This window comes from Salmo salar, unplaced genomic scaffold, assembly GCF_905237065.1.
Source record: "Salmo salar unplaced genomic scaffold, Ssal_v3.1, whole genome shotgun sequence".
Classification (NCBI taxonomy): domain Eukaryota; kingdom Metazoa; phylum Chordata; class Actinopteri; order Salmoniformes; family Salmonidae; genus Salmo; species Salmo salar.
In genome coordinates, this window is record NW_025548489.1 from 130001 (window position 1) to 153819 (window position 23819).

Sequence of the window (23819 nt, forward strand, 5' to 3'; positions counted from 1 at the left end):
CCCAGGAAGAGTAGCTGCTGCCTTGGCAGGAACTAATGGGGATCCATAATAAACCCCAGGAAGAGTAGCTGCTGCCTTGGCAGGAACTAATGGGGATCCATAATAAACCCCAGGAAGAGTAGCTGCTGCCTTGGCAGGAACTAATGGGGATCCATAATAAACCCCAGGAAGAGTAGCTGCTGCCTTGGCAGGAACTAATGGGGATCCATAATAAACCCCAGGAAGAGTAGCTGCTGCCTTGGCAGGAACTAATGGGGATCCATAATAAACCCCAGGAAGAGTAGCTGCTGCCTTGGCAGGAACTAATGGGGAGCCATAATAAACCCCAGGAAGAGTAGCTGCTGCCTTGGCAGGAACTAATGGGGATCCATAATAAACCCCAGGAAGAGTAGCTGCTGCCTTGGCAGGAACTAATGAGGAGCCATAATAAACCCCAGGAAGAGTAGCTGCTGCCTTGGCAGGAACTAATGGGGAGCCATAATAAACCCCAGGAAGAGTAGCTGCTGCCTTGGCAGGAACTAATGGGGATCCATAATAAACCCCAGGAAGAGTAGCTGCTGCCTTGGCAGGAAGTAATGGTTAAACATTTGATTCAGGGACTGATGCACTAGGATCTTAACCATTTGATGGTTAAAAATAATGAGACAGGGCAGTGTGTTTCTGTACCTCACTAGGGAGGGGGACCCCCACAGGGCAGTGTGTTTAACTCACTAGGGAGGGGGACCCCCACAGGGCAGTGTGTTTAACTCACTAGGGAGGGGGACCCCGACAGGGCAGTGTGTTTAACTCACTAGGGAGGGGGACCCCGACAGGGCAGTGTGTTTAACTCACTAGGGAGGGGGACCCCACAGGGCAGTGTGTTTAACTCACTAGGGAGGGGGACCCCCACAGGGCAGTGTGTTTAACTCACTAGGGAGGGGGACCCCCACAGGGCAGTGTGTTTAACTCACTAGGGAGGGGGACCCCGACAGGGCAGTGTGTTTAACTCACTAGGGAGGGGGACCCCCACAGGGCAGTGTGTTTAACTCACTAGGGAGGGGGACCCCCACAGGGCAGTGTGTTTAACTCACTAGGGAGGGGGACCCCCCACAGGGCAGTGTGTTTAACTCACTAGGGAGGGGGACCCCGACAGGGCAGTGTGTTTAACTCACTAGGGGGGGGGACCCCCACAGGGCAGTGTGTTTAACTCACTAGGGAGGGGGACCCCGACAGGGCAGTGTGTTTAACTCACTAGGGAGGGGGACCCCCACAGGGCAGTGTGTTTAACTCACTAGGGAGGGGGACCCCCACAGGGCAGTGTGTTTAACTCACTAAGGAGGGGGACCCCGACAGGGCAGTGTGTTTAACTCACTAGGGAGGGGGACCCCCACAGGGCAGTGTGTTTACCCCACTAGGGAGGGGGACCCCCACAGGGCAGTGTGTTTAACTCACTAGGGAGGGGGACCCCCACAGGGCAGTGTGTTTAACTCACTAGGGGGGGGAACCCCGACAAGGCAGTGTGTTTAACTCACTAGGGAGGGGGACCCCCACAGGGCAGTGTGTTTAACTCACTAGGGAGGGGGACCCCCACAGGGCAGTGTGTTTAACTCACTAGGGGAGGGGGGACCCCCACAGGGCAGTGTGTTTAACTCACTAGGGAGGGGGACCCCCACAGGGCAGTGTGTTTAACTCACTAGGGAGGGGGACCCCCACAGGGCAGTGTGTTTAACTCACTAGGGAGGGGGACCCCCACAGGGCAGTGTGTTTAACTCACTAGGGAGGGGGACCCCCACAGGGCAGTGTGTTTAACTCACTAGGGAGGGGGACCCCGACAGGGCAGTGTGTTTACCTCACTAGGGAGGGGGACCCCCACAGGGCAGTGTGTTTAACTCACTAGGGAGGGGACCCCGACAGGGCAGTGTGTTTAACTCACTAGGGAGGGGGACCCCCACAGGGCAGTGTGTTTAACTCACTAGGGAGGGGGACCCCCACAGGGCAGTGTGTTTAACTCACTAGGGAGGGGGGACCCCGACAGGGCAGTGTGTTTAACTCACTAGGGAGGGGGACCCCCACAGGGCAGTGTGTTTAACTCACTAGGGAGGGGGACCCCCCACAGGGCAGTGTGTTTAACTCACTAGGGAGGGGGACCCCCACAGGGCAGTGTGTTTAACTCACTAGGGAGGGGGACCCCCCACAGGGCAGTGTGTTTAACTCACTAGGGAGGGGGACCCCGACAGGGCAGTGTGTTTAACTCACTAGGGAGGGGGACCCCGACAGGGCAGTGTGTTTAACTCACTAGGGAGGGGGACCCCCCACAGGGCAGTGTGTTTAACTCACTAGGGAGGGGGACCCCCACAGGGCAGTGTGTTTAACTCACTAGGGAGGGGACCCCGACAGGGCAGTGTGTTTAACTCACTAGGGGGGGGACCCCCACAGGGCAGTGTGTGTACCTCACTAGGGAGGGGGGACCCCGACAGGGCAGTGTGTTTAACTCACTAGGGAGGGGGACCCCGACAGGGCAGTGTGTTTAACTCACTAGGGAGGGGGACCCCCACAGGGCAGTGTGTTTAACTCACTAGGGAGGGGGACCCCGACAGGGCAGTGTGTTTAACTCACTAGGGAGGGGGACCCCCACAGGGCAGTGTGTTTAACTCACTAGGGAGGGGGACCCCGACAGGGCAGTGTGTTTAACTCACTAGGGAGGGGGACCCCCACAGGGCAGTGTGTTTACCTCACTAGGGAGGGGGACCCCCACAGGGCAGTGTGTTTAACTCACTAAGGAGGGGGACCCCGACAGGGCAGTGTGTTTAACTCACTAGGGAGGGGGACCCCCACAGGGCAGTGTGTTTACCCCACTAGGGAGGGGGACCCCCACAGGGCAGTGTGTTTAACTCACTAGGGAGGGGGACCCCCACAGGGCAGTGTGTTTAACTCACTAGGGGGGGGAACCCCGACAAGGCAGTGTGTTTAACTCACTAGGGAGGGGGACCCCCACAGGGCAGTGTGTTTAACTCACTAGGGAGGGGGACCCCCACAGGGCAGTGTGTTTAACTCACTAGGGAGGGGGGACCCCCACAGGGCAGTGTGTTTAACTCACTAGGGAGGGGGACCCCCACAGGGCAGTGTGTTTAACTCACTAGGGAGGGGGACCCCCACAGGGCAGTGTGTTTAACTCACTAGGGAGGGGGGACCCCACAGGGCAGTGTGTTTAACTCACTAGGGAGGGGGACCCCCACAGGGCAGTGTGTTTAACTCACTAGGGAGGGGGACCCCGACAGGGCAGTGTGTTTACCTCACTAGGGAGGGGGACCCCCACAGGGCAGTGTGTTTAACTCACTAGGGAGGGGGACCCCGACAGGGCAGTGTGTTTAACTCACTAGGGAGGGGGACCCCCACAGGGCAGTGTGTTTAACTCACTAGGGAGGGGGACCCCCACAGGGCAGTGTGTTTAACTCACTAGGGAGGGGGGACCCCGACAGGGCAGTGTGTTTAACTCACTAGGGAGGGGGACCCCCACAGGGCAGTGTGTTTAACTCACTAGGGAGGGGGACCCCCACAGGGCAGTGTGTTTAACTCACTAGGGAGGGGGACCCCCACAGGGCAGTGTGTTTAACTCACTAGGGAGGGGGACCCCCACAGGGCAGTGTGTTTAACTCACTAGGGAGGGGGACCCCCACAGGGCAGTGTGTTTAACTCACTAGGGGAGGGGGACCCCCACAGGGCAGTGTGTTTAACTCACTAGGGAGGGGGACCCCCACAGGGCAGTGTGTGTACCTCACTAGGGAGGGGGACCCCCACAGGGCAGTGTGTTTAACTCACTAGGGAGGGGGACCCCCACAGGGCAGTGTGTTTAACTCACTAGGGAGGGGGACCCCGACAGGGCAGTGTGTTTAACTCACTAGGGAGGGGGGACCCCCACAGGGCAGTGTGTTTAACTCACTAGGGAGGGGGACCCCGACAGGGCAGTGTGTTTAACTCACTAGGGAGGGGGACCCCGACAGGGCAGTGTGTTTAACTCACTAGGGAGGGGGACCCCCACAGGGCAGTGTGTTTACCTCACTAGGGAGGGGGACCCCCACAGGGCAGTGTGTTTACCTCACTAGGGAGGGGGACCCCGACAGGGCAGTGTGTTTAACTCACTAGGGGGGGGACCCCGACAGGGCAGTGTGTTTAACTCACTAGGGAGGGGGGACCCCGACAGGGCAGTGTGTTTAACTCACTAGGGAGGGGGGACCCCGACAGGGCAGTGTGTTTAACTCACTAGGGGGGGAACCCCGACAGGGCAGTGTGTTTAACTCACTAGGGAGGGGGGACCCCCACAGGGCAGTGTGTTTAACTCACTAGGGGGGGAACCCCGACAGGGCAGTGTGTTTAACTCACTAGGGAGGGGGACCCCCACAGGGCAGTGTGTTTACCTCACTAGGGGGGGGACCCCCACAGGGCAGTGTGTTTAACTCACTAGGGAGGGGGACCCCCACAGGGCAGTGTGTTTAACTCACTAGGGAGGGGGACCCCCACAGGGCAGTGTGTTTAACTCACTAGGGAGGGGGACCCATCATAACTAACCGCCCTGCATCATAACTAACCGCCCTGCATCATAACTAACCGCCCTGCATCATAACTAACCAGCGCTGCATCATAACTAACCAGCCCTGCATCATAACTAACCAGCCATGCATCACAACTAACCAGCCCTGCATCACAACTAACCAGCCATGCATCACAACTAACCAGCCCTGCATCACAACTGACCAGCCCTGCATCACAACTGACCAGCCCTGCATCACAACTGACCGCCCTGCATCATAACTGACCGCCCTGCATCATAACTAACCGCCCTGCATCATAACTAACCAGCCCTGCATCATAACTAACCAGCCCTGCATCATAACTAACCAGCCCTGCATCATAACTAACCAGCCCTGCATCATAACTAACCGCCCTGCATCATAACTAACCAGCCCTGCATCATAACTAACCAGCCCTGCATCATAACTAACACTCAATATAATTTGTAAATCAGTCAGGTAAAATTGAGCCTCGAACACGGTGTGTTACCGTGTGGAAGGTAATGTGTGTGTTACCGTGTGGAAGGTAATGTGTGTGTTACCGTGTGGAAGGTAATGTGTGTGTTACCGTGTGGAAGGTAATGTGTGTGTTACCTTGTGGAAGGTAATGTGTGTGTTACCGTGTGGAAGGTAATGTGTGTGTTACCGTGTGGAAGGTAATGTGTGTGTTACCGTGTGGAGGGTAATGTGTGTGTTACCGTGTGGAAGGTAATGTGTGTGTTACCGTGTGGAAGGTAATGTGTGTGTTACCGTGTGGAAGGTAATGTGTGTGTTACCGTGTGGAAGGTAATGTGTGTGTTACCGTGTGGAGGATAATGTGTGTGTTACCGTGTGGAGGATAATGTGTGTGTTACCGTTTGGAGGACAGTGTAGTATGATGCTGCCGTCGCTGTCCTGGGTGAGAGTGACAGAGTTGACAGACTCCAGGGTGACCGAGTCCTCATCTTCCCCCGTGCTCATACTGAAACACACACACACACACACACACACACACACACACACACACACACACACACACACACACACACACACACACACACACACACACACACACACACACACACACACACACACACACACACACACACACACTTCAACTCCACTGATGGCATATCTTTCCTGACAAGCATGCTATTTATTTATAATAGTTGATCATTTAGATGGGCAGTACAATCAGGACATAGGACACAAGGAGGCCCAGGATCTGGATCAGTGAATGTCTCTCAACTGAGTCAAATAGAACAAACTGTGTACTGTGAATACCATGTAGCTAGCTGAGCCTGTGAATACCATGTAGCTAGCTGAGCCTGTGAATACCATGAAGCTAGCTGAGCCTGTGAATACCATGAAGCTAGCTGAGCCTGTGGATACCATGTAGCTAGCTGAGCCTGTGGATACCATGTAGCTAGCTGAGCCTGTGGATACCATGTAGCTAGCTGAGCCTGTGGATACCATGTAGCTAGCTGAGCCTGTGGATACCATGTAGCTAGCTGAGCCTGTGGATACCATGTAGCTAGCTGAGCCTGTGGATACCATGTAGCTAGCTGAGCCTGTGGATACCATGTAGCTAGCTGAGCCTGTGGATACCATGTAGCTAGCTGAGCCTGTGGATACCATGTAGCTAGATGAGCCTGTGGATACCATGTAGCTATCTGAGCCTATGGATATCATGTAGGTAGCTGAGCCTGTGGATACCATGTAGCTAGCTGGGCCTGTGAATAACATGTAGCTAGCTGAGCCTGTGGATATCATGTAGCTAGCTGAGCCTGTGGATACCATGTAGCTAGCTGAGCCTGTGAATACCATGTAGCTAGCTGAGCCTGTGAATATCATGTAGCTAGCTGAGCCTGCGGATACCATGGATACCATGTAGCTAGCTGAGCCTGTGGATACCATGTAGCTAGCTGAGCCTATGGATATCATGTAGCTAGCTGAGCCTGTGGATACCATGTAGCTAGCTGAGCCTGTGGATACCATGTAGCTAGCTGAGCCTGTGGATACCATGGATATCATGTAGCTAGCTGAGCCTGTGGATATAATGTAGCTAGCTGAGCCTGTGGATATCATGTAGCTAGCTGAGCCTATGGATACCATGTAGCTAGCTGAGCCTGTGGATACCATGTAGCTAGCAGAGCCTGTGGATATCATGTAGCTAGCTGAGCCTGTGGATACCATGTAGCTAGCTGAGCCTGTGGATACCATGTAGCTAGCTGAGCCTGTGGATACCATGTAGCTAGCTGAGCCTATGGATACCATGTAGCTAGCTGAGCCTGTGGATACCATGTAGCTAGCTGAGCCTGTGGATATCATGTAGCTAGCTGAGCCTGTGAATACCATGTAGCTAGCTGAGCCTGTGGATACCATGTAGCTAGCTGAGCCTATGGATATCATGTAGCTAGCTGAGCCTGTGGATACCATGTAGCTAGCTGAGCCTGTGGATACCATGTAGCTAGCTGAGCCTGTGGATACCATGTAGCTAGCTGAGCCTGTGGATACCATGGATATCATGTCGCTAGCTGAGCCTGTGGATATAATGTAGCTAGCTGAGCCTGTGGATATCATGTAGCTAGCTGAGCCTGTGGATACCATGTAGCTAGCTGAGCCTGTGAATATCATGTAGCTAGCTGAGCAGATGGATACCATGTAGCTAGCTGAGCCTGTGGATACCATGTAGCTAGCTGAGCCTGTGGATATCATGTAGCTAGCTGAGCCTGTGGATACCATGTAGCTAGCCGTTCCTGTGAATAACATGTAGCTAGCTGAGCCTGTGGATATCATGTAGCTAGCTGAGCCTGTGGATACCATGTAGCTAGCTGAGCCTGTGAATACCATGTAGCTAGCTGAGCCTGTGAATATCATGTAGCTAGCTGAGCCTGTGGATATCATGTAGCTAGCTGAGCCTGTGGATACCATGTAGCTAGCTGAGCCTGTGGATACCATGTAGCTAGCTGAGCCTGTGGATACCATGGATATCATGTAGCTAGCTGAGCCTGTGGATATAATGTAGCTAGCTGAGCCTGTGGATATCATGTAGCTAGCTGAGCCTATGGATACCATGTAGCTAGCTGAGCCTGTGGATACCATGTAGCTAGCAGAGCCTGTGGATATCATGTAGCTAGCTGAGCCTGTGGATACCATGTAGCTAGCTGAGCCTGTGGATACCATGTAGCTAGCTGAGCCTGTGGATACCATGTAGCTAGCTGAGCCTATGGATACCATGTAGCTAGCTGAGCCTGTGGATACCATGTAGCTAGCTGAGCCTGTGGATATCATGTAGCTAGCTGAGCCTGTGAATACCATGTAGCTAGCTGAGCCTGTGGATACCATGTAGCTAGCTGAGCCTATGGATATCATGTAGCTAGCTGAGCCTGTGGATACCATGTAGCTAGCTGAGCCTGTGGATACCATGTAGCTAGCTGAGCCTGTGGATACCATGTAGCTAGCTGAGCCTGTGGATACCATGGATATCATGTAGCTAGCTGAGCCTGTGGATATAATGTAGCTAGCTGAGCCTGTGGATATCATGTAGCTAGCTGAGCCTATGGATACCATGTAGCTAGCTGAGCCTGTGGATACCATGTAGCTAGCAGAGCCTGTGGATATCATGTAGCTAGCTGAGCCTGTGGATACCATGTAGCTAGCTGAGCCTGTGGATACCATGTAGCTAGCTGAGCCTGTGGATACCATGTAGCTAGCTGAGCCTGTGGATACCATGTAGCTAGCTGAGCCTGTGGATATCATGTAGCTAGCTGAGCCTGTGAATACCATGTAGCTAGCTGAGCCTGTGGATATCATGTAGCTAGCTGAGCCTGTGGATACCATGTAGCTAGCTGAGCCTGTGGATACCATGTAGCTAGCTGAGCCTGTGAATATCATGTAGCTAGCTGAGCCTGTGGATACCATGGATACCATGTAGCTAGCTGAGCCTGTGGATATCATGTAGCTAGCTGAGCCTGTGGATACCATGTAGCTAGCTGAGCCTGTGGATACCATGTAGCTAGCTGAGCCTGTGGATACCATGGATATCATGTAGCTAGCTGAGCCTGTGGATATAATGTAGCTAGCTGAGCCTGTGGATATCATGTAGCTAGCTGAGCCTATGGATACCATGTAGCTAGCTGAGCCTGTGGATACCATGTAGCTAGCAGAGCCTGTGGATATCATGTAGCTAGCTGAGCCTGTGGATACCATGTAGCTAGCTGAGCCTGTGGATACCATGTAGCTAGCTGAGCCTGTGGATACCATGTAGCTAGCTGAGCCTATGGATACCATGTAGCTAGCTGAGCCTGTGGATACCATGTAGCTAGCTGAGCCTGTGGATATCATGTAGCTAGCTGAGCCTGTGGATACCATGTAGCTAGCTGAGCCTGTGGATACCATGTAGCTAGCTGAGCCTATGGATATCATGTAGCTAGCTGAGCCTGTGGATACCATGTAGCTAGCTGAGCCTGTGGATACCATGTAGCTAGCTGAGCCTGTGGATACCATGTAGCTAGCTGAGCCTGTGGATACCATGGATATCATGTAGCTAGCTGAGCCTGTGGATATAATGTAGCTAGCTGAGCCTGTGGATATCATGTAGCTAGCTGAGCCTATGGATACCATGTAGCTAGCTGAGCCTGTGGATACCATGTAGCTAGCAGAGCCTGTGAATACCATGTAGCTAGCTGAGCCTGTGAATATCATGAATACCATGGATACCATGTAGCTAGCTGAGCCTGTGAATATCATGTAGCTAGCTGAGCCTGTGAATATCATGTAGCTAGCTGAGCCTGTGGATACCATGTAGCTAGCTGAGCCTGTGGATACCATGTAGCTAGCTGAGCCTGTGGATATCATGTAGCTAGCTGAGCCTGCGAATACCATGTAGCTAGCTGAGCCTACGGATACCATGTAGCTAGCTGAGCCTGTGGATACCATGTAGCTAGCTGAGCCTGTGGATACCATGTAGCTAGCTGAGCCTGTGGATACCATGTAGCTAGCTGAGCCTGTGAATACCATGGATATCATGTAGCTAGCTGAGCCTATGAATACATGTAGCTAGCTGAGCCTGTGAATATCATGTAGCTAGCTGAGCCTGTGAATAACATGGATATCATGTAGCTAGCTGAGCCTGTGAATATCATGTAGCTAGCTGAGCCTATGAATACATGTAGCTAGCTGAGCCTGTGAATATCATGTAGCTAGCTGAGCCTGTGAATATCATGTAGCTAGCTGAGCCTGTGAATATCATGTAGCTAGCTGAGCCTGTGAATACCATGTAGCTAGCTGAGCCTGTGAATACCATGGATATCATGTAGCTAGCTGAGCCTGTGGATATCATGAATACCATGGATACCATGTAGCTAGCTGAGCCTGTGAATATCATGTAGCTAGCTGAGCCTGTGGATACCATGTAGCTAGCTGAGCCTGTGGATACCATGTAGCTAGCTGAGCCTGTGAATATCATGTAGCTAGCGGAGCCTGTGGATATCATGTAGCTAGCTGAGCCTGTGGATACCATGTAGCTAGCTGAGCCTGTGGATATCATGTAGCTAGCTGAGCCTGTGAATACCATGTAGCTAGCTGAGCCTGTGAATACCATGTAGCTAGCTGAGCCTGTGAATACCATGTAGCTAGCTGAGCCTGTGAATACCATGTAGCTAGCTGAGCCTGTGAATACCATGGATATCATGTAGCTAGCTGAGCCTGTGAATATCATGTAGCTAGCTGAGCCTTTGAATAGCATGTAGCTAGCTGAGCCTGTGAATATCATGTAGCTAGCTGAGCCTGTGAATACCATGTAGCTAGCTGAGCCTGTGGATACCATGTAGCTAGCTGAGCCTGTGAATATCATGTAGCTAGCGGAGCCTGTGAATATCATGTAGCTAGCTGAGCCTGTGGATACCATGTAGCTAGCTGAGCCTGTGGATACCATGTAGCTAGCTGAGCCTGTGGATATCATGTAGCTAGCTGAGCCTGTGGATACCATGTAGCTAGCTGAGCCTGTGAATACCATGTAGCTAGCTGAGCCTGTGAATACCATGTAGCTAGCTGAGCCTGTGAATATCATGTAGCTAGCTGAGCCTGTGAATATCATGTAGCTAGCTGAGCCTGTGGATACCATGTAGCTAGCTGAGCCTGTGGATACCATGTAGCTAGCTGAGCCTGTGAATACCATGTAGCTAGCTGAGCCTGTGAATACCATGTAGCTAGCTGAGCCTGTGAATACCATGTAGCTAGCTGAGCCTGTGAATACCATGTAGCTAGCTGAGCCCGTGAATACCATGGATATCATGTAGCTAGCTGAGCCTGTGAATATCATGTAGCTAGCTGAGCCTTTGAATAGCATGTAGCTAGCTGAGCCTGTGAATATCATGTAGCTAGCTGAGCCTGTGAATACCATGTAGCTAGCTGAGGCTGTGAATACCATGGATATCATGTAGCTAGCTGAGCCTGTGAATATCATGTAGCTAGCTGAGCCTGTGAATATCATGTAGCTAGCTGAGCCTGTGAATACCATGTAGCTAGCTGAGCCTGTGAATACCATGGATATCATGTAGCTAGCTGAGCCTGTGGATATCATGAATACCATGGATACCATGTAGCTAGCTGAGCCTGTGAATATCATGTAGCTAGCTGAGCCTGTGAATATCATGTAGCTAGCTGAGCCTGTGGATACCATGTAGCTAGCTGAGCCTGTGGATACCATGTAGCTAGCTGAGCCTGTGGATATCATGTAGCTAGCTGAGCCTGCGAATACCATGTAGCTAGCTGAGCCTGTGGATACCATGTAGCTAGCTGAGCCTGTGGATACCATGTAGCTAGCTGAGCCTATGGATACCATGTAGCTAGCTGAGCCTGTGGATACCATGTAGCTAGCTGAGCGTGTGGATACCATGTAGCTAGCTGAGCGTGTGGATACCATGTAGCTAGCTGAGCCTGTGAATACCATGTAGCTAGCTGAGCCTGTGAATACCATGGATATCATGTAGCTAGCTGAGCCTGTGAATATCATGTAGCTAGCTGAGCCTGTGAATACCATGTAGCTAGCTGAGCCTGTGAATACCATGGATATCATGTAGCTAGCTGAGCCTGTGAATATCATGTAGCTAGCTGAGCCTGTGAATACCATGTAGCTTGCTGAGCCTGTGAATACCATGTAGCTAGCTGAGCCTGTGAATACCATGGATATCATGTAGCTAGCTGAGCCTATGAATACATGTAGCTAGCTGAGCCTGTGAATATCATGTAGCTAGCTGAGCCTGTGAATACCATGGATATCATGTAGCTAGCTGAGCCTATGAATACATGTAGCTAGCTGAGCCTGTGAATACCATGTAGCTAGCTGAGCCTGTGAACACCATGTAGCTAGCTGAGCCTGTGAATACCATGTAGCTAGCTGAGCCTGTGAATACCATGTAGCTAGCTGAGCCTGTGAATACCATGGATATCATGTAGCTAGCTGAGCCTGTGAATATCATGTAGCTAGCTGAGCCTGTGAATACCATGTAGCTAGCTGAGCCTGTGAATACCATGGATATCATGTAGCTAGCTGAGCCTGTGAATATCATGTAGCTAGCTGAGCCTGTGAATACCATGTAGCTTGCTGAGCCTGTGAATACCATGTAGCTAGCTGAGCCTGTGAATATCATGTAGCTAGCTGAGCCTGTGAATACCATGTAGCTAGCTGAGGCTGTGAATACCATGGATATCATGTAGCTAGCTGAGCCTATGAATACATGTAGCTAGCTGAGCCTGTGAATATCATGTAGCTAGCTGAGCCTGTGAATATCATGTAGCTAGCTGAGCCTGTGAATACCATGTAGCTAGCTGAGCCTGTGAATACCATGGATATCATGTAGCTAGCTGAGCCTATGAATACATGTAGCTAGCTGAGCCTGTGAATATCATGTAGCTAGCTGAGCCTGTGAATACCATGGATATCATGTAGCTAGCTGAGCCTATGAATACATGTAGCTAGCTGAGCCTGTGAATATCATGTAGCTAGCTGAGCCTGTGAATATCATGTAGCTAGCTAAGCCTGTGAATACCATGTAGCTAGCTGAGCCTGTGAATACCATGGATATCATGTAGCTAGCTGAGCCTATGAATACATGTAGCTAGCTGAGCCTGTGAATACCATGTAGCTAGCTGAGCCTGTGGATATCATGTAGCTAGCTGAGCCTGTGGATACCATGTAGCTAGCTGAGCCTATGGATACCATGTAGCTAGCTGAGCCTATGGATATCATGTAGCTAGTTGAGCCTATGGATATCATGTAGCTAGCTGAGCCTGTGGATATCATGTAGCTAGCTGAGCTGTGGATACCATGTAGCTAGCTGAGCCTGTGGATATCATGTAGCTAGCTGAGCCTATGGATACCATGTAGCTAGCTGAGCCTATGGATATCATGTAGCTAGCTGAGCCTGTGGATATCATGTAGCTAGCTGAGCCTATGGATATCATGTAGCTAGCTGAGCCCATTGATATCATGTAGCTAGCTGAGCCCGTGGATATCATGTAGCTAGCTGAGCCTGTCAATATCATGTAGCTAGCTGAGCCTGTGGATATCATGTAGCTAGCTGAGCCTATGGATATCATGTAGCTAGCTGAGCTGTGGATATCATGTAGCTAGTTGAGCCTATGGATATCATGTAGCTAGCTGAGCCTGTGGATATCATGTAGCTAGCTGAGCTGTGGATACCATGTAGCTAGCTGAGCCTGTGGATATCATGTAGCTAGCTGAGCCTATGGATACCATGTAGCTAGCTGAGCCTATGGATATCATGTAGCTAGCTGAGCCTGTGGATATCATGTAGCTAGCTGAGCCCATGGATATCATGTAGCTAGCTGAGCCCGTGGATATCATGTAGCTAGCTGAGCCTGTCAATATCATGTAGCTAGCTGAGCCTGTGGATATCATGTAGCTAGTTGAGCCTGTGGATATCATGTAGGGAAGCTTGTTCAGCCCAAGATCAGTGAATGACAGGAGAAGAGACGAGTGAAGGAAGCCAACTAATAGGAATGAGATGCACCCAGTCGTAGTAGTGGTACTAGCTAGCTGCTAGCTAATGCACTTTGGCTAAAACACGAATTATTTAACTAGCTTCGTTCGTTCAGTAAGGCTTTTATAGTTACGGCTGTGTCTTAGTCAAAATAGAGGCTTTACAACAACGGCCACATCAAATAAAAAATAACGTGGCCATATACACAGGGTACCAGTACCGAGTCAATGTGTAGGGGTACGAGGTTATTGAAGTAGATATGTACATACAGGTAAAGTAACTAGGCAACGGGATAGATAAAACAGTAGCAGCAACGTATACATGATTACACAACCAGGCTATTGGCAGTTGGAGGCCCTGTGCTGGTAGTTAACGTTAGCCATAGCACATCATGCTAACTAGCTAGCATGCCCAGCTAAATGAAAGAAGACGAAAAGTCTCCGACGCCATGTTAGATCAGAGTAGCTTGTGGTGTCTACATTTCAGCGTGTTATTGTGTTGTGTTTATGTTGCAGCCCGTTTCCATCATTGGCTCTATCCTTTTACCACATCGAGCCTCAAGCAGAAACTGAATTATACGTTTGATTTTGTTACTTACTTCCTGTTTTTGGTCCGGGCACTTCGGAGAGACCAGGATGGAGGCAAATGCCAGGATGGAGAACCTCTCTGGTGGTGTTTCTGCTAGATAACACAGCCACAAAGGCCAAATCGTAAAAATTAATGAAAAAACTGTCTTAATTTAATGTTAGGGCTATGTACAAGGTTAGCAGTGTTAGTTTTAAAATCAGAGTTTAAGAAGATATTTTGTAGAAATAGGCGGGGGGGTTATGACTTTGTGGCTGTGTTAACTAGTGACGACCCTCTGGTAGAGAAGGCATGAGGGTTGCCAGATAAAGTAGGAAAAACAAAGTTTCTTCAGTTGCTTTGGTCAGAGAGGAAGAGGCAAAGTGAGACGTTTTACTTCGCCCGAAATCTGTCCACGATAAATAAGACCACGAATTGAGAAATGTTCGTATAGAGGTCAATGAGTGTCAAAATTGTCAACAAAAAGGTAATTGCTAATTTGCTACGTGAGGCTTATTTGATCCAATAGAAGTTTTGTAATAGTTAGGTTGTGTTATGAATGCACTGATATAGGTGGAAATGTAGCATTTCAGCAACTTAAAAAAAAAAAAATGACATTGCCATTGAGGGCTTCCACCATTTTAAAGTAGTCAACTGGGTGGGGATTTCTATTAGTTGAAGGAAATCAGCCAACGAAGAAGAAAATTGAGTACTTTAAAATGGAGATAGCCTTAATGGCGATGCTCATGCTGTCACAGATGCTATAATGGCACAGATACAAAGATGAGTCCTCTATCGCTCTCTCTATGGCCTGTTGTTCACCGCTATTTGCCCTATCATTGGCTATAATGGTCCTACCTGATCTTGCCTCCTCCCACCTGCCTTCCATCTTTGGGGACATGTATTTCCATTGTTAGAGCAGTCAATCGACTATATTGTCAATATAAAAGACAGTCTTTGCTTTGGTTCAAATCTAAAGGTGCCCAACAAACTAAACGTCTCCAAACTGTCAACGGATCTCAACAAAATAAAATGGAACATTTCTTTATGATTTTGTAGTGGGACAACTTTTACAACTAGAATAATAAAAAATATAAACTTATCTGGCAACCCGGAGCATTCACATTGCTCTATCGTCAGTCATCGGACTAGAATCATTTTTGGTATAAACGATTTTTCAAAGAGCTCTAACATGTCAGAGAGAAAGTATATAGAAAATCACGTATTTGATAAATAATAAATATTGTATAATGGAGGATTCTGTGTTAACTCATTTGCAGCTTGCAATCAGCTCTGACACACACCTGATCCCATCAAATACCAACTGGAATAAGGAATTTGCTTGTGATTTATTGGAAGGAAAGCTTGGAGCAAATTCATCAAGGGACACAGTATTACAATTCAATAGAGTTTATTTGTGTAAATATAATGAGGCTTTAACAGAGGATTTGATAGGATAGATAAACTCAAATAACTGAACTATGAATATTATTTAATATATTTTCCATCTCTTGTTCTCTCATGTGTGTGTTATAATTAAGGATCCCATTTAGTTCCTGCCAAGGCAGCAGCTACTCTTCCTGAGGTTTATTATGGATGCCCATTAGTTCCTGCCAAGGCAGCAGCTACTCTTCCTGGGGTTTATTATGGATCCCCATTAGTTCCTGCCAAGGCAGCAGCTACTCTTCCTGGGGTTTATTATGGATCCCCATTAGTTCCTGCCAAGGCAGCAGCTACTATTCCAGGGGTTTATTATGGATCCCCATTAGTTCCTGTCAAGGCAGCAGCTACTCTTCCTGGGGTTTATTATGGATCCCCATTAGTTCCTGCCAAGGCAGCAGCTACTCTTCCTGGGGTTTATTATGGATCCCCATTAGTTCCTGCCAAGGCAGCAGCTACTCTTCCTGGGGTTTATTATGGATCCCCATTAGTTCCTGCCAAGGCAGCAGCTACTCTTCCTGGGGTTTATTATGGATCCCCATTAGTTCCTGCCAAGACATCAGCTACTCTTCCTGGGGTTTATTATGGATCCCCATTAGTTCCTGCCAAGGCAGCAGCTACTCTTCCTGGGGTTTATTATGGATCCCCATTAGTTCCTGCCAAGGCAGCAGCTACTCTTCCTGGGGTTTATTATGGATCCCCATTAGTTCCTGTCAAGGCAGCAGCTACTCTTCCTGAGGTCCAGCAACATTAAGGCAGTTATACACTTTAAAACATTACAATACATTCACAACAGATTAAGTGTGTGCCCTCTGGCCCCAAGTCTACTACCACATATCTACAACACAGAATCCATGTGTACGTATGTGTCTAGTGTGTATGTTGTAATGTGTGTCTGTGTGTGTCTAGTGTGTATGTTGTAATGTGTGTATGCGTGTGTCTAGTGCGTATGTTGTAATGTGTGTGTGTGTATGTGTGTGTCTAGTGCGTATGTTGTAATGTGTGTACGTGTGTGTCTAGTGTGTATGTTGTAATGTGTGTATGTGTGTGTCTAGTGTGTATGTTGTAATGTGTGTATGTGTGTGTCTAGTGTGTATGTTGTAATGTGTGTATGTGTGTGTCTAGTGTGTATGTTGTAATGTGTGTGCGTGTCTGTGCCTGTGTTTGTCTCTTCACAGTCCCCAATGTTCCATAAGGTGTATTTAATTTAATTTTTGTATCTAATTATCCTGCTGTCATCAGTTACCTGATGTGGAATAGAGATCCATGTAGTCAAGGATCTATGTAGTACTGAGCTCCTCCCATAGTCTATCAACAAGGACCTGCCTTGTTGATAGTGTTGTTAAGAAGGTAGAAACTAGGGCCTGTAGGACCTGCCTTGTTTATAGCATTGTTTGAGAAGGTAGAAACTAGGGCCTGTAGGACCTGCCTTGTTGATAGTGCTGTTAAGAAGGTAGAAACTAGGGCCTGTAGGACCTGCCTTGTTTATAGCATTGTTTGAGAAGGTAGAAACTAGGGCCTGTAGGACCTGCCTTGTTTATAGCATTGTTTGAGAAGGTAGAAACTAGGGCCTGTAGGACCTGCCTTGTTGATAGTGTTGTTAAGAAGGTAGAAACTAGGGCCTGTAGGACCTGCCTTGTTGATAGTGTTGTTAAGAAGGTAGAAACTAGGGCCTGTAGGACCTGCCTTGTTGATAGTGTTGTTAAGAAGGTAGAAACTAGGGCCTGTAGGACCTGCCTTGTTGATAGTGTTGTTAAGAAGGTAGAAACTAGGGCCTGTAGGACCTGCCTTGTTTATAGCATTGTTTGAGAAGGTAGAAACTAGGGCCTGTAGGACCTGCCTTGTTGATAGTGTTGTTAAGAAGGTAGAAACTAGGGCCGGTAGGACCTGCCTTGTTGATAGTGTTGTTAAGAAGGTAGAAACTAGGGCCTGTAGGACCTGCCTTGTTGATAGTGTTGTTAAGAAGGTAGAAACTAGGGCCTGTAGGACCTGCCTTGTTGATAGTGTTGTTAAGAAGGTAGAAACTAGGGCCGGTAGGACCTGCCTTGTTGATAGTGTTGTTAAGAAGGTAGAAACTAGGGCCTGTAGGACCTGCCTTGTTGATAGTGTTGTTGAGCAGGTAGAAACTAGGGCCTGTAGGACCTGCCTTGTTGATAGTGTTGTTCAGAAGGTAGAAACTAGGGCCTGTAGGACCTGCCTTGTTGATAGTGTTGTTAAGAAGGTAGAAACTAGGGCCTGTAGGACCTGCCTTGTTGATAGTGTTGTTAAGAAGGTAGAAACTAGGGCCTGTAGGACCTGCCTTGTTGATAGTGTTGTTAAGAAGGTAGAAACTAGGGCCTGTAGGACCTGCCTTGTTGATAGTGTTGTTAAGAAGGTAGAAACTAGGGCCTGTAGGACCTGCCTTGTTGATAGTGTTGTTAAGAAGGTAGAAACTAGGGCCTGTAGGACCTGCCTTGTTGATAGTGTTGTTAAGAAGGTAGAAACTAGGGCCTGTAGGACATGCCTTGTTGATAGTGTCGTTAAGAAGGTAGAAACTAGGGCCTGTAGGACCTGCCTTGTTGATAGTGTTGTTAAGAAGGTAGAAACTAGGGCCTGTAGGACCTGCCTTGTTGATAGTGTTGTTAAGAAGATAGAAACTAGGGCCTGTAGGACCTGCCTTGTTGATAGTGTTGTTAAGAGGGTAGAAACTAGGGCCTGTAGGACCTGCCTTGTTGATAGTGTTGTTAAGAAGGTAGAAACTAGGGCCTGTAGGACCTGCCTTGTTGATAGTGTTGTTTAACGCATCGCCGCTCTTTAGCGTATCTGTGAATACCATGTAGGGTAGCTGTGAATACCATGTAGGGTAGCTGTGAATATCATGTAGGGTAGCTGTGAATACCATGTAGGGTAGCTGTGAAAACCATGTAGCTTGTTGTGAATACCATGTAGGGTTGCTGTGAATATCATGTAGGGTAGCTGTGAAAATCATGTAGCTTGTTGTGAATACCATGTAGGGTAGCTGTGAAAACCATGTAGCTTGTTGTGAATACCATGTAGTGTAGCTGTGAAACCCGTGTAGGGTAGCTGTGAAAATCATGTAGCTTGTTGTGAATACCATGTAGGGTAGCTGTGAAAACCATGTAGGTTGTTGTGAATACCATGTAGCTTGTTGTGAATACCACGTAGGGTAGCTGTGAATACCATGTAGCGTGTTGTGAATACCATGTAGCGTGTTATGAATACCATGTAGGGTAGCTAGCTCAGTAAATGTGTTTAGCCCCTGATCAGTGCATGAGAGGAGACCTGTGAAGAAAGCCAACTAGCACGAATTATTCAGGCAGGTTGTTTGTGCTGTTTTGAAGTCGAACTGGTGTCTCTGCCTCAACGGCGACATGATGAAATTACAGACAGGCTATGAGCGGTTTCCGAGGCGCTGTGCGTGTAACTAAAGCTCGTTAGCACATCATGTTAACTAGCTAGCACGTCATGTTAACTAGCTAGCACGTCACGTTAACTAGCTAGCACGTCACGTTAACTAGCTAGCACGTCAGCTTACTGCCGAGCTAAATCAAATAGAAATTTGGTCCGGTTATCAATAGTTACCACAGCCACAAAATCCAGTCCTGCCTATTTCTACAATGTATCTTCTTTAAATTGTAAGCTTAACGTTAACCTCAGTGCTAACCGTATACCTAACCTTAAATTAAGACCAAAAAGCAACAACAATGTATGCATTTTTACGATAGACCATTTTTTGTTTAACTTTGTGGCTGTGGTAACTAGTAGACGACACTGACGTCGGGGTTGCCAGATAAGAGAGGAAACAGGACAGGTTTTATAGTCGCTTTGGTTCAAAACTGAAGGTGTCCTACTAAAGCATGTCTCCAAAAATGCCGAAGGACAACACAAAATGAGATTTCTTTATGATTTTGTAGCGTGTACAACACTAAATATCTGGCTACCCGGCGGACTGTCCATCCATCCGAATAGAATCATTTCCGGTATAAAGGATTTGTCTTTGTTTTATTAAAGTACTCCATCATGTCGGGGTGGGGGGAGTACCTATACAAATCACGTATTAGCTCAATAATAAACGTTGTGTTTGCATGGTTCTGTGTTAATTGTACTAATAACCAGAATGTGTTTTTATGGAGATGGGAAGGTTTATTTCGTCCGTAACAGAGGGGGAAGAATATTATCGACGCACACCGTCTACAGCTAGCTATCCGGAGACGAGCTAGCTAACACACTAGCTAACAAAAAACTCTGCTTTTCAACTTTTAACGTCATGGGAGAAAAACCGTTGAAGATGTGAGTTTACACTTATGATAATTCATAGTTATTTATTAGCTTCCCCCTTAACTTGGTAGTAAAGGTCAAAGTTATAACCTAATAAAAACTAGCTAACAGTGAAAGTAAAACACAACCAGCCGTGTAGGTAACTAGATGGCTACGGTTGTACAGTTTCTTCATGAGAAAGTACACTTGCTGTTTTCAATAAATTCTGCACATAACTAGTTAACTACAATTTCAATACTGTTTTAATCTATTCCAGCCTCGCATGTGGTGACGTGGAAGGAAACATTAATGCTGTGTTTAACCGCGTCCGAACCGTCCAGAAGAAGAGCGGCCAGTTTGATGTAAGTCCTAACAACACAAACACACTCTCACACATCCCATCAGTATCTCATCTCCTATTCTCTCTCTGCAGCTGTTGCTCTGTGTAGGAAACTTCTTCGGTTCCTCTCCAGAAGCTCAGGCTGAATGGCAGGAGTACAAATCTGGAGCAAAGAAAGGTAACCTATTGTGGGTCTGGAGTTAGGAACGGCATTGTGGGTCTGGAGTTAGGAACGGCATTGTGGGTCTGGAGTTAGGAACGGCATTGTGGGTCTGGAGTTAGGAACGGCATTGTGGGTCTGGAGTTAGGAACGGCATTGTGGGTCTGGAGTTAGGAACGGCATTGTGGGTCTGGAGTTAGGAACGGCATTGTGGGTCTGGAGTTAGGAACGGCATTGTGGGTCTGGAGTTAGGAACGGCATTGTGGGTCTGGAGTTAGGAACGGCATTGTGGGTCTGGAGTTAGGAACGGCATTGTGGGTCTGGAGTTAGGAACGGCATTGTGGGTCTGGAGTTAGGAACGGCATTGTGGGTCTGGAGTTAGGAACGGCATTGTGGGTCTGGAGTTAGGAACGGCATTGTGGGTCTGGAGTTAGGAACGGCATTGTGGGTCTGGAGTTAGGAACGGCATTGTGGGTCTGGAGTTAGGAACGGCATTGTGGGTCTGGAGTTAGGAACGGCATTGTGGGTCTGGAGTTAGGAACGGCATTGTGGGTCTGGAGTTAGGAACGGCATTGTGGGTCTGGAGTTAGGAACGGCATTGTGGGTCTGGAGTTAGGAACGGCATTGTGGGTCTGGAGTTAGGAACGGCATTGTGGGTCTGGAGTTAGGAACGGCATTGTGGGTCTGGAGTTAGGAACGGCATTGTGGGTCTGGAGTTAGGAACGGCATTGTGGGTCTGGAGTTAGGAACGGCATTGTGGGGTCTGGAGTTAGGAGTTAGGAACGGCATTGTGGGGTCTGGAGTTAGGAACGGCATTGTGGGTCTGGAGTTAGGAACGGCATTGTGGGTCTGGAGTTAGGAACGGCATTGTGGGGTCTGGAGTTAGGAGTAGAACGGCATTGTGGGGTCTGGAGTTAGGAACGGCATTGTGGGTCTGGAGTTAGGAACGGCATTGTGGGTCTGGAGTTAGGAACGGCATTGTGGGTCTGGAGTTAGGAACGGCATTGTGGGTCTGGAGTTAGGAACGGCATTGTGGGTCTGGAGTTAGGAACGGCATTGTGGGTCTGGAGTTAGGAACGGCATTGTGGGTCTGGAGTTAGGAACGGCATTGTGGGTCTGGAGTTAGGAACGGCATTGTGGGTCTGGAGTTAGGAACGGCATTGTGGGTCTGGAGTTAGGAACGGCATTGTGGGTCTGGAGTTAGGAACGGCATTGTGGGTCTGGAGTTAGGAACGGCATTGTGGGTCTGGAGTTAGGAACGGCATTGTGGGTCTGGAGTTAGGAACGGCATTGTGGGTCTGGAGTTAGGAACGGCATTGTGGGTCTGGAGTTAGGAACGGCATTGTGGGTCTGGAGTTAGGAACGGCATTGTGGGTCTGGAGTTAGGAACGGCATTGTGGGTCTGGAGTTATGAACGGCATTGTGGGGTCTGGCGTTATGAACGGCATTGTGGGGTCTGGAGTTATGAACGGCATTGTGGGGTCTGGAGTTAGGAGTTATGAACGGCATTGTGGGTCTGGAGTTAGGAACGGCATTGTGGGTCTGGAGTTATGAACGGCATTGTGGGTCTGGAGTTAGGAGTTAGACGGCATTGTGGGTCTGGAGTTAGGAACGGCATTGTGGGTCTGGAGTTAGGAACGGCATTGTGGGTCTGGAGTTAGGAACGGCATTGTGGGTCTGGAGTTAGGAACGGCATTGTGGGGTCTGGAGTTAGGAACGGCATTGTGGGGTCTGGAGTTAGGAACGGCATTGTGGGGTCTGGAGTTAGGAACGGCATTGTGGGTCTGGAGTTAGGAACGGCATTGTGGGTCTGGAGTTGTGAACGGCATTGTGGGTCTGGAGTTAGGAACGGCATTGTGGGTCTGGAGTTATGAACGGCATTGTGGGGTCTGGAGTTATGAACGGCATTGTGGGGTCTGGAGTTATGAACGGCATTGTGGGGTCTGGAGTTATGAACGGCATTGTGGGGTCTGGAGTTATGAACGGCATTGTGGGTCTGGAGTTAGGAACGGCATTGTGGGTCTGGAGTTAGGAACGGCAGTGTGGGTCTGGAGTTAGGAACGGCATTGTGGGTCTGGAGTTAGGAACGGCATTGTGGGTCTGGAGTTAGGAACGGCATTGTGGGTCTGGAGTTAGGAACGGCATTGTGGGTCTGGAGTTAGGAACGGCATTGTGGGTCTGGAGTTGTGAACGGCATTGTGGGTAAGGAGTTAGGAACGGCATTGTGGGTCTGGAGTTAGGAAACGGCATTGTGGGTCTGGAGTTAGGAACGGCATTGTGGGTCTGGAGTTAGGAACGGCATTGTGGGTCTGGAGTTAGGAACGGCATTGTGGGTCTGGAGTTAGGAACGGCATTGTGGGTCTGGAGTTAGGAACGGCATTGTGGGGTCTGGAGTTATGAACGGCATTGTGGGTCTGGAGTTAGGAGTTAGGAACGGCATTGTGGGTCAGGAGTTAGGAACGGCATTGTGGGTCTGGAGTTAGGAACGGCATTGTGGGTCAGGAGTTAGGAGTAGAACGGCATTGTGGGTCAGGAGTTAGGAGTTATGAACTGCATTGTGGGTCTGGAACGGCATTGTGGGTCTGGAGTTATGAACGGCATTGTGGGTCTGGAGTTAGGAGTTAGGAACGGCATTGTGGGTCTGGAGTTAGGAGTTAGGAACGGCATTGTGGGTCTGGAGTTAGGAGTTAGGAACGGCATTGTGGGTCAGGAGTTAGGAATGGCATTGTGGGTCAGGAGTTAGGAACGGCATTGTGGGTCAGGAGTTAGGAACGGCATTGTGGGTCTGGAGTTAGGAACGGCATTGTGGGTCTGGAGTTATGAACGGCATTGTGGGTCAGGAGTTAGGAGTTATGAACTGCATTGTGGGTCTGGAGTTATGAACTGCATTGTGGGTCTGGAGTTAGGAGTTATGAACTGCATTGTGGGTCAGGAGTTAGGAGCTATGAACTGCATTGTGGGTCAGGAGTTAGGAGTTATGAACTGCATTGTGGGTCAGGAGTTAGGAGTTATGAACTGCATTGTGGGTCAGGAGTTAGGAGTTATGAACTGCGTTGTGGGTCTGGAGTTATGAACTGCGTTGTGGGTCTGGAGTTATGAACTGCATTGTGGGTCTGGAGTTAGGAGTTATGAACTGCATTGTGGGTCTGGAGTTAGGAACGGCATTGTGGGTCTGGAGTTAGGAACGGCATTGTGGGTCTGGAGTTAGGAACGGCATTGTGGGTCTGGAGTTAGGAACGGCATTGTGGGTCTGGAGTTATGAACGGCATTGTGGGGTCTGGAGTTATGAACGGCATTGTGGGTCTGGAGTTAGGAGTTAGGAACGGCATTGTGGGTCTGGAGTTAGGAACGGCATTGTGGGTCTGGAGTTAGGAACGGCATTGTGGGTCTGGAGTTGTGAACGGCATTGTTGGTCTGGAGTTGTGAACGGCATTGTGGGTCTGGAGTTGTGAACGGCATTGTGGGTCTGGAGTTAGGAACGGCATTGTGGGTCTGGAACGGCATTGTGGGTCTGGAGTTATGAA

General features: G+C 49.0%; 2 protein-coding genes across 7 annotated transcripts in view; one reads left to right on the forward strand and one right to left on the reverse strand.

The window, feature by feature from the left end:
* The window catches only part of LOC106594133 (cyclin-D-binding Myb-like transcription factor 1), a 36243-nt gene extending 21914 nt beyond the window's left edge, over window positions 1–14329 (reverse strand). The window contains exons 1-2 of one of the 4 annotated variants that reach the window (XM_045712453.1): window positions 14133–14329; window positions 5402–5508 (exon numbers count right to left, since the gene is read on the reverse strand). In XM_045712453.1, the coding sequence (XP_045568409.1) occupies window positions 5402–5507 (106 nt within the window). In that variant the 5' untranslated portion in view covers window position 5508; window positions 14133–14329. Of the gene's footprint in view, window positions 1–5401; window positions 5509–14132 lie in introns of those variants that run through there. The other 3 variants (XM_045712454.1, XM_045712452.1, XM_045712455.1) reach the window with 3 other exon arrangements.
* Window positions 14330–19502: 5173 nt separating this feature from the next.
* LOC106592475 (CWF19-like protein 1) overlaps window positions 19503–23819 on the forward strand; it is a 36276-nt gene continuing 31959 nt past the window's right edge. For 2 of the 3 annotated variants that reach the window (XR_006763596.1, XR_006763597.1), the window contains exons 1-3: window positions 19545–19828; window positions 20073–20157; window positions 20229–20313. Coding sequence is in view for 1 of the 3 variants with exons in the window: in XM_045712446.1 (XP_045568402.1) it covers window positions 19806–19828; window positions 20073–20157; window positions 20229–20313 (193 nt within the window). In the remaining 2 variants the exon portion in view is untranslated. Of the gene's footprint in view, window positions 19519–19544; window positions 19829–20072; window positions 20158–20228; window positions 20314–23819 lie in introns of those variants that run through there. The other variant, XM_045712446.1, reaches the window with a different exon arrangement.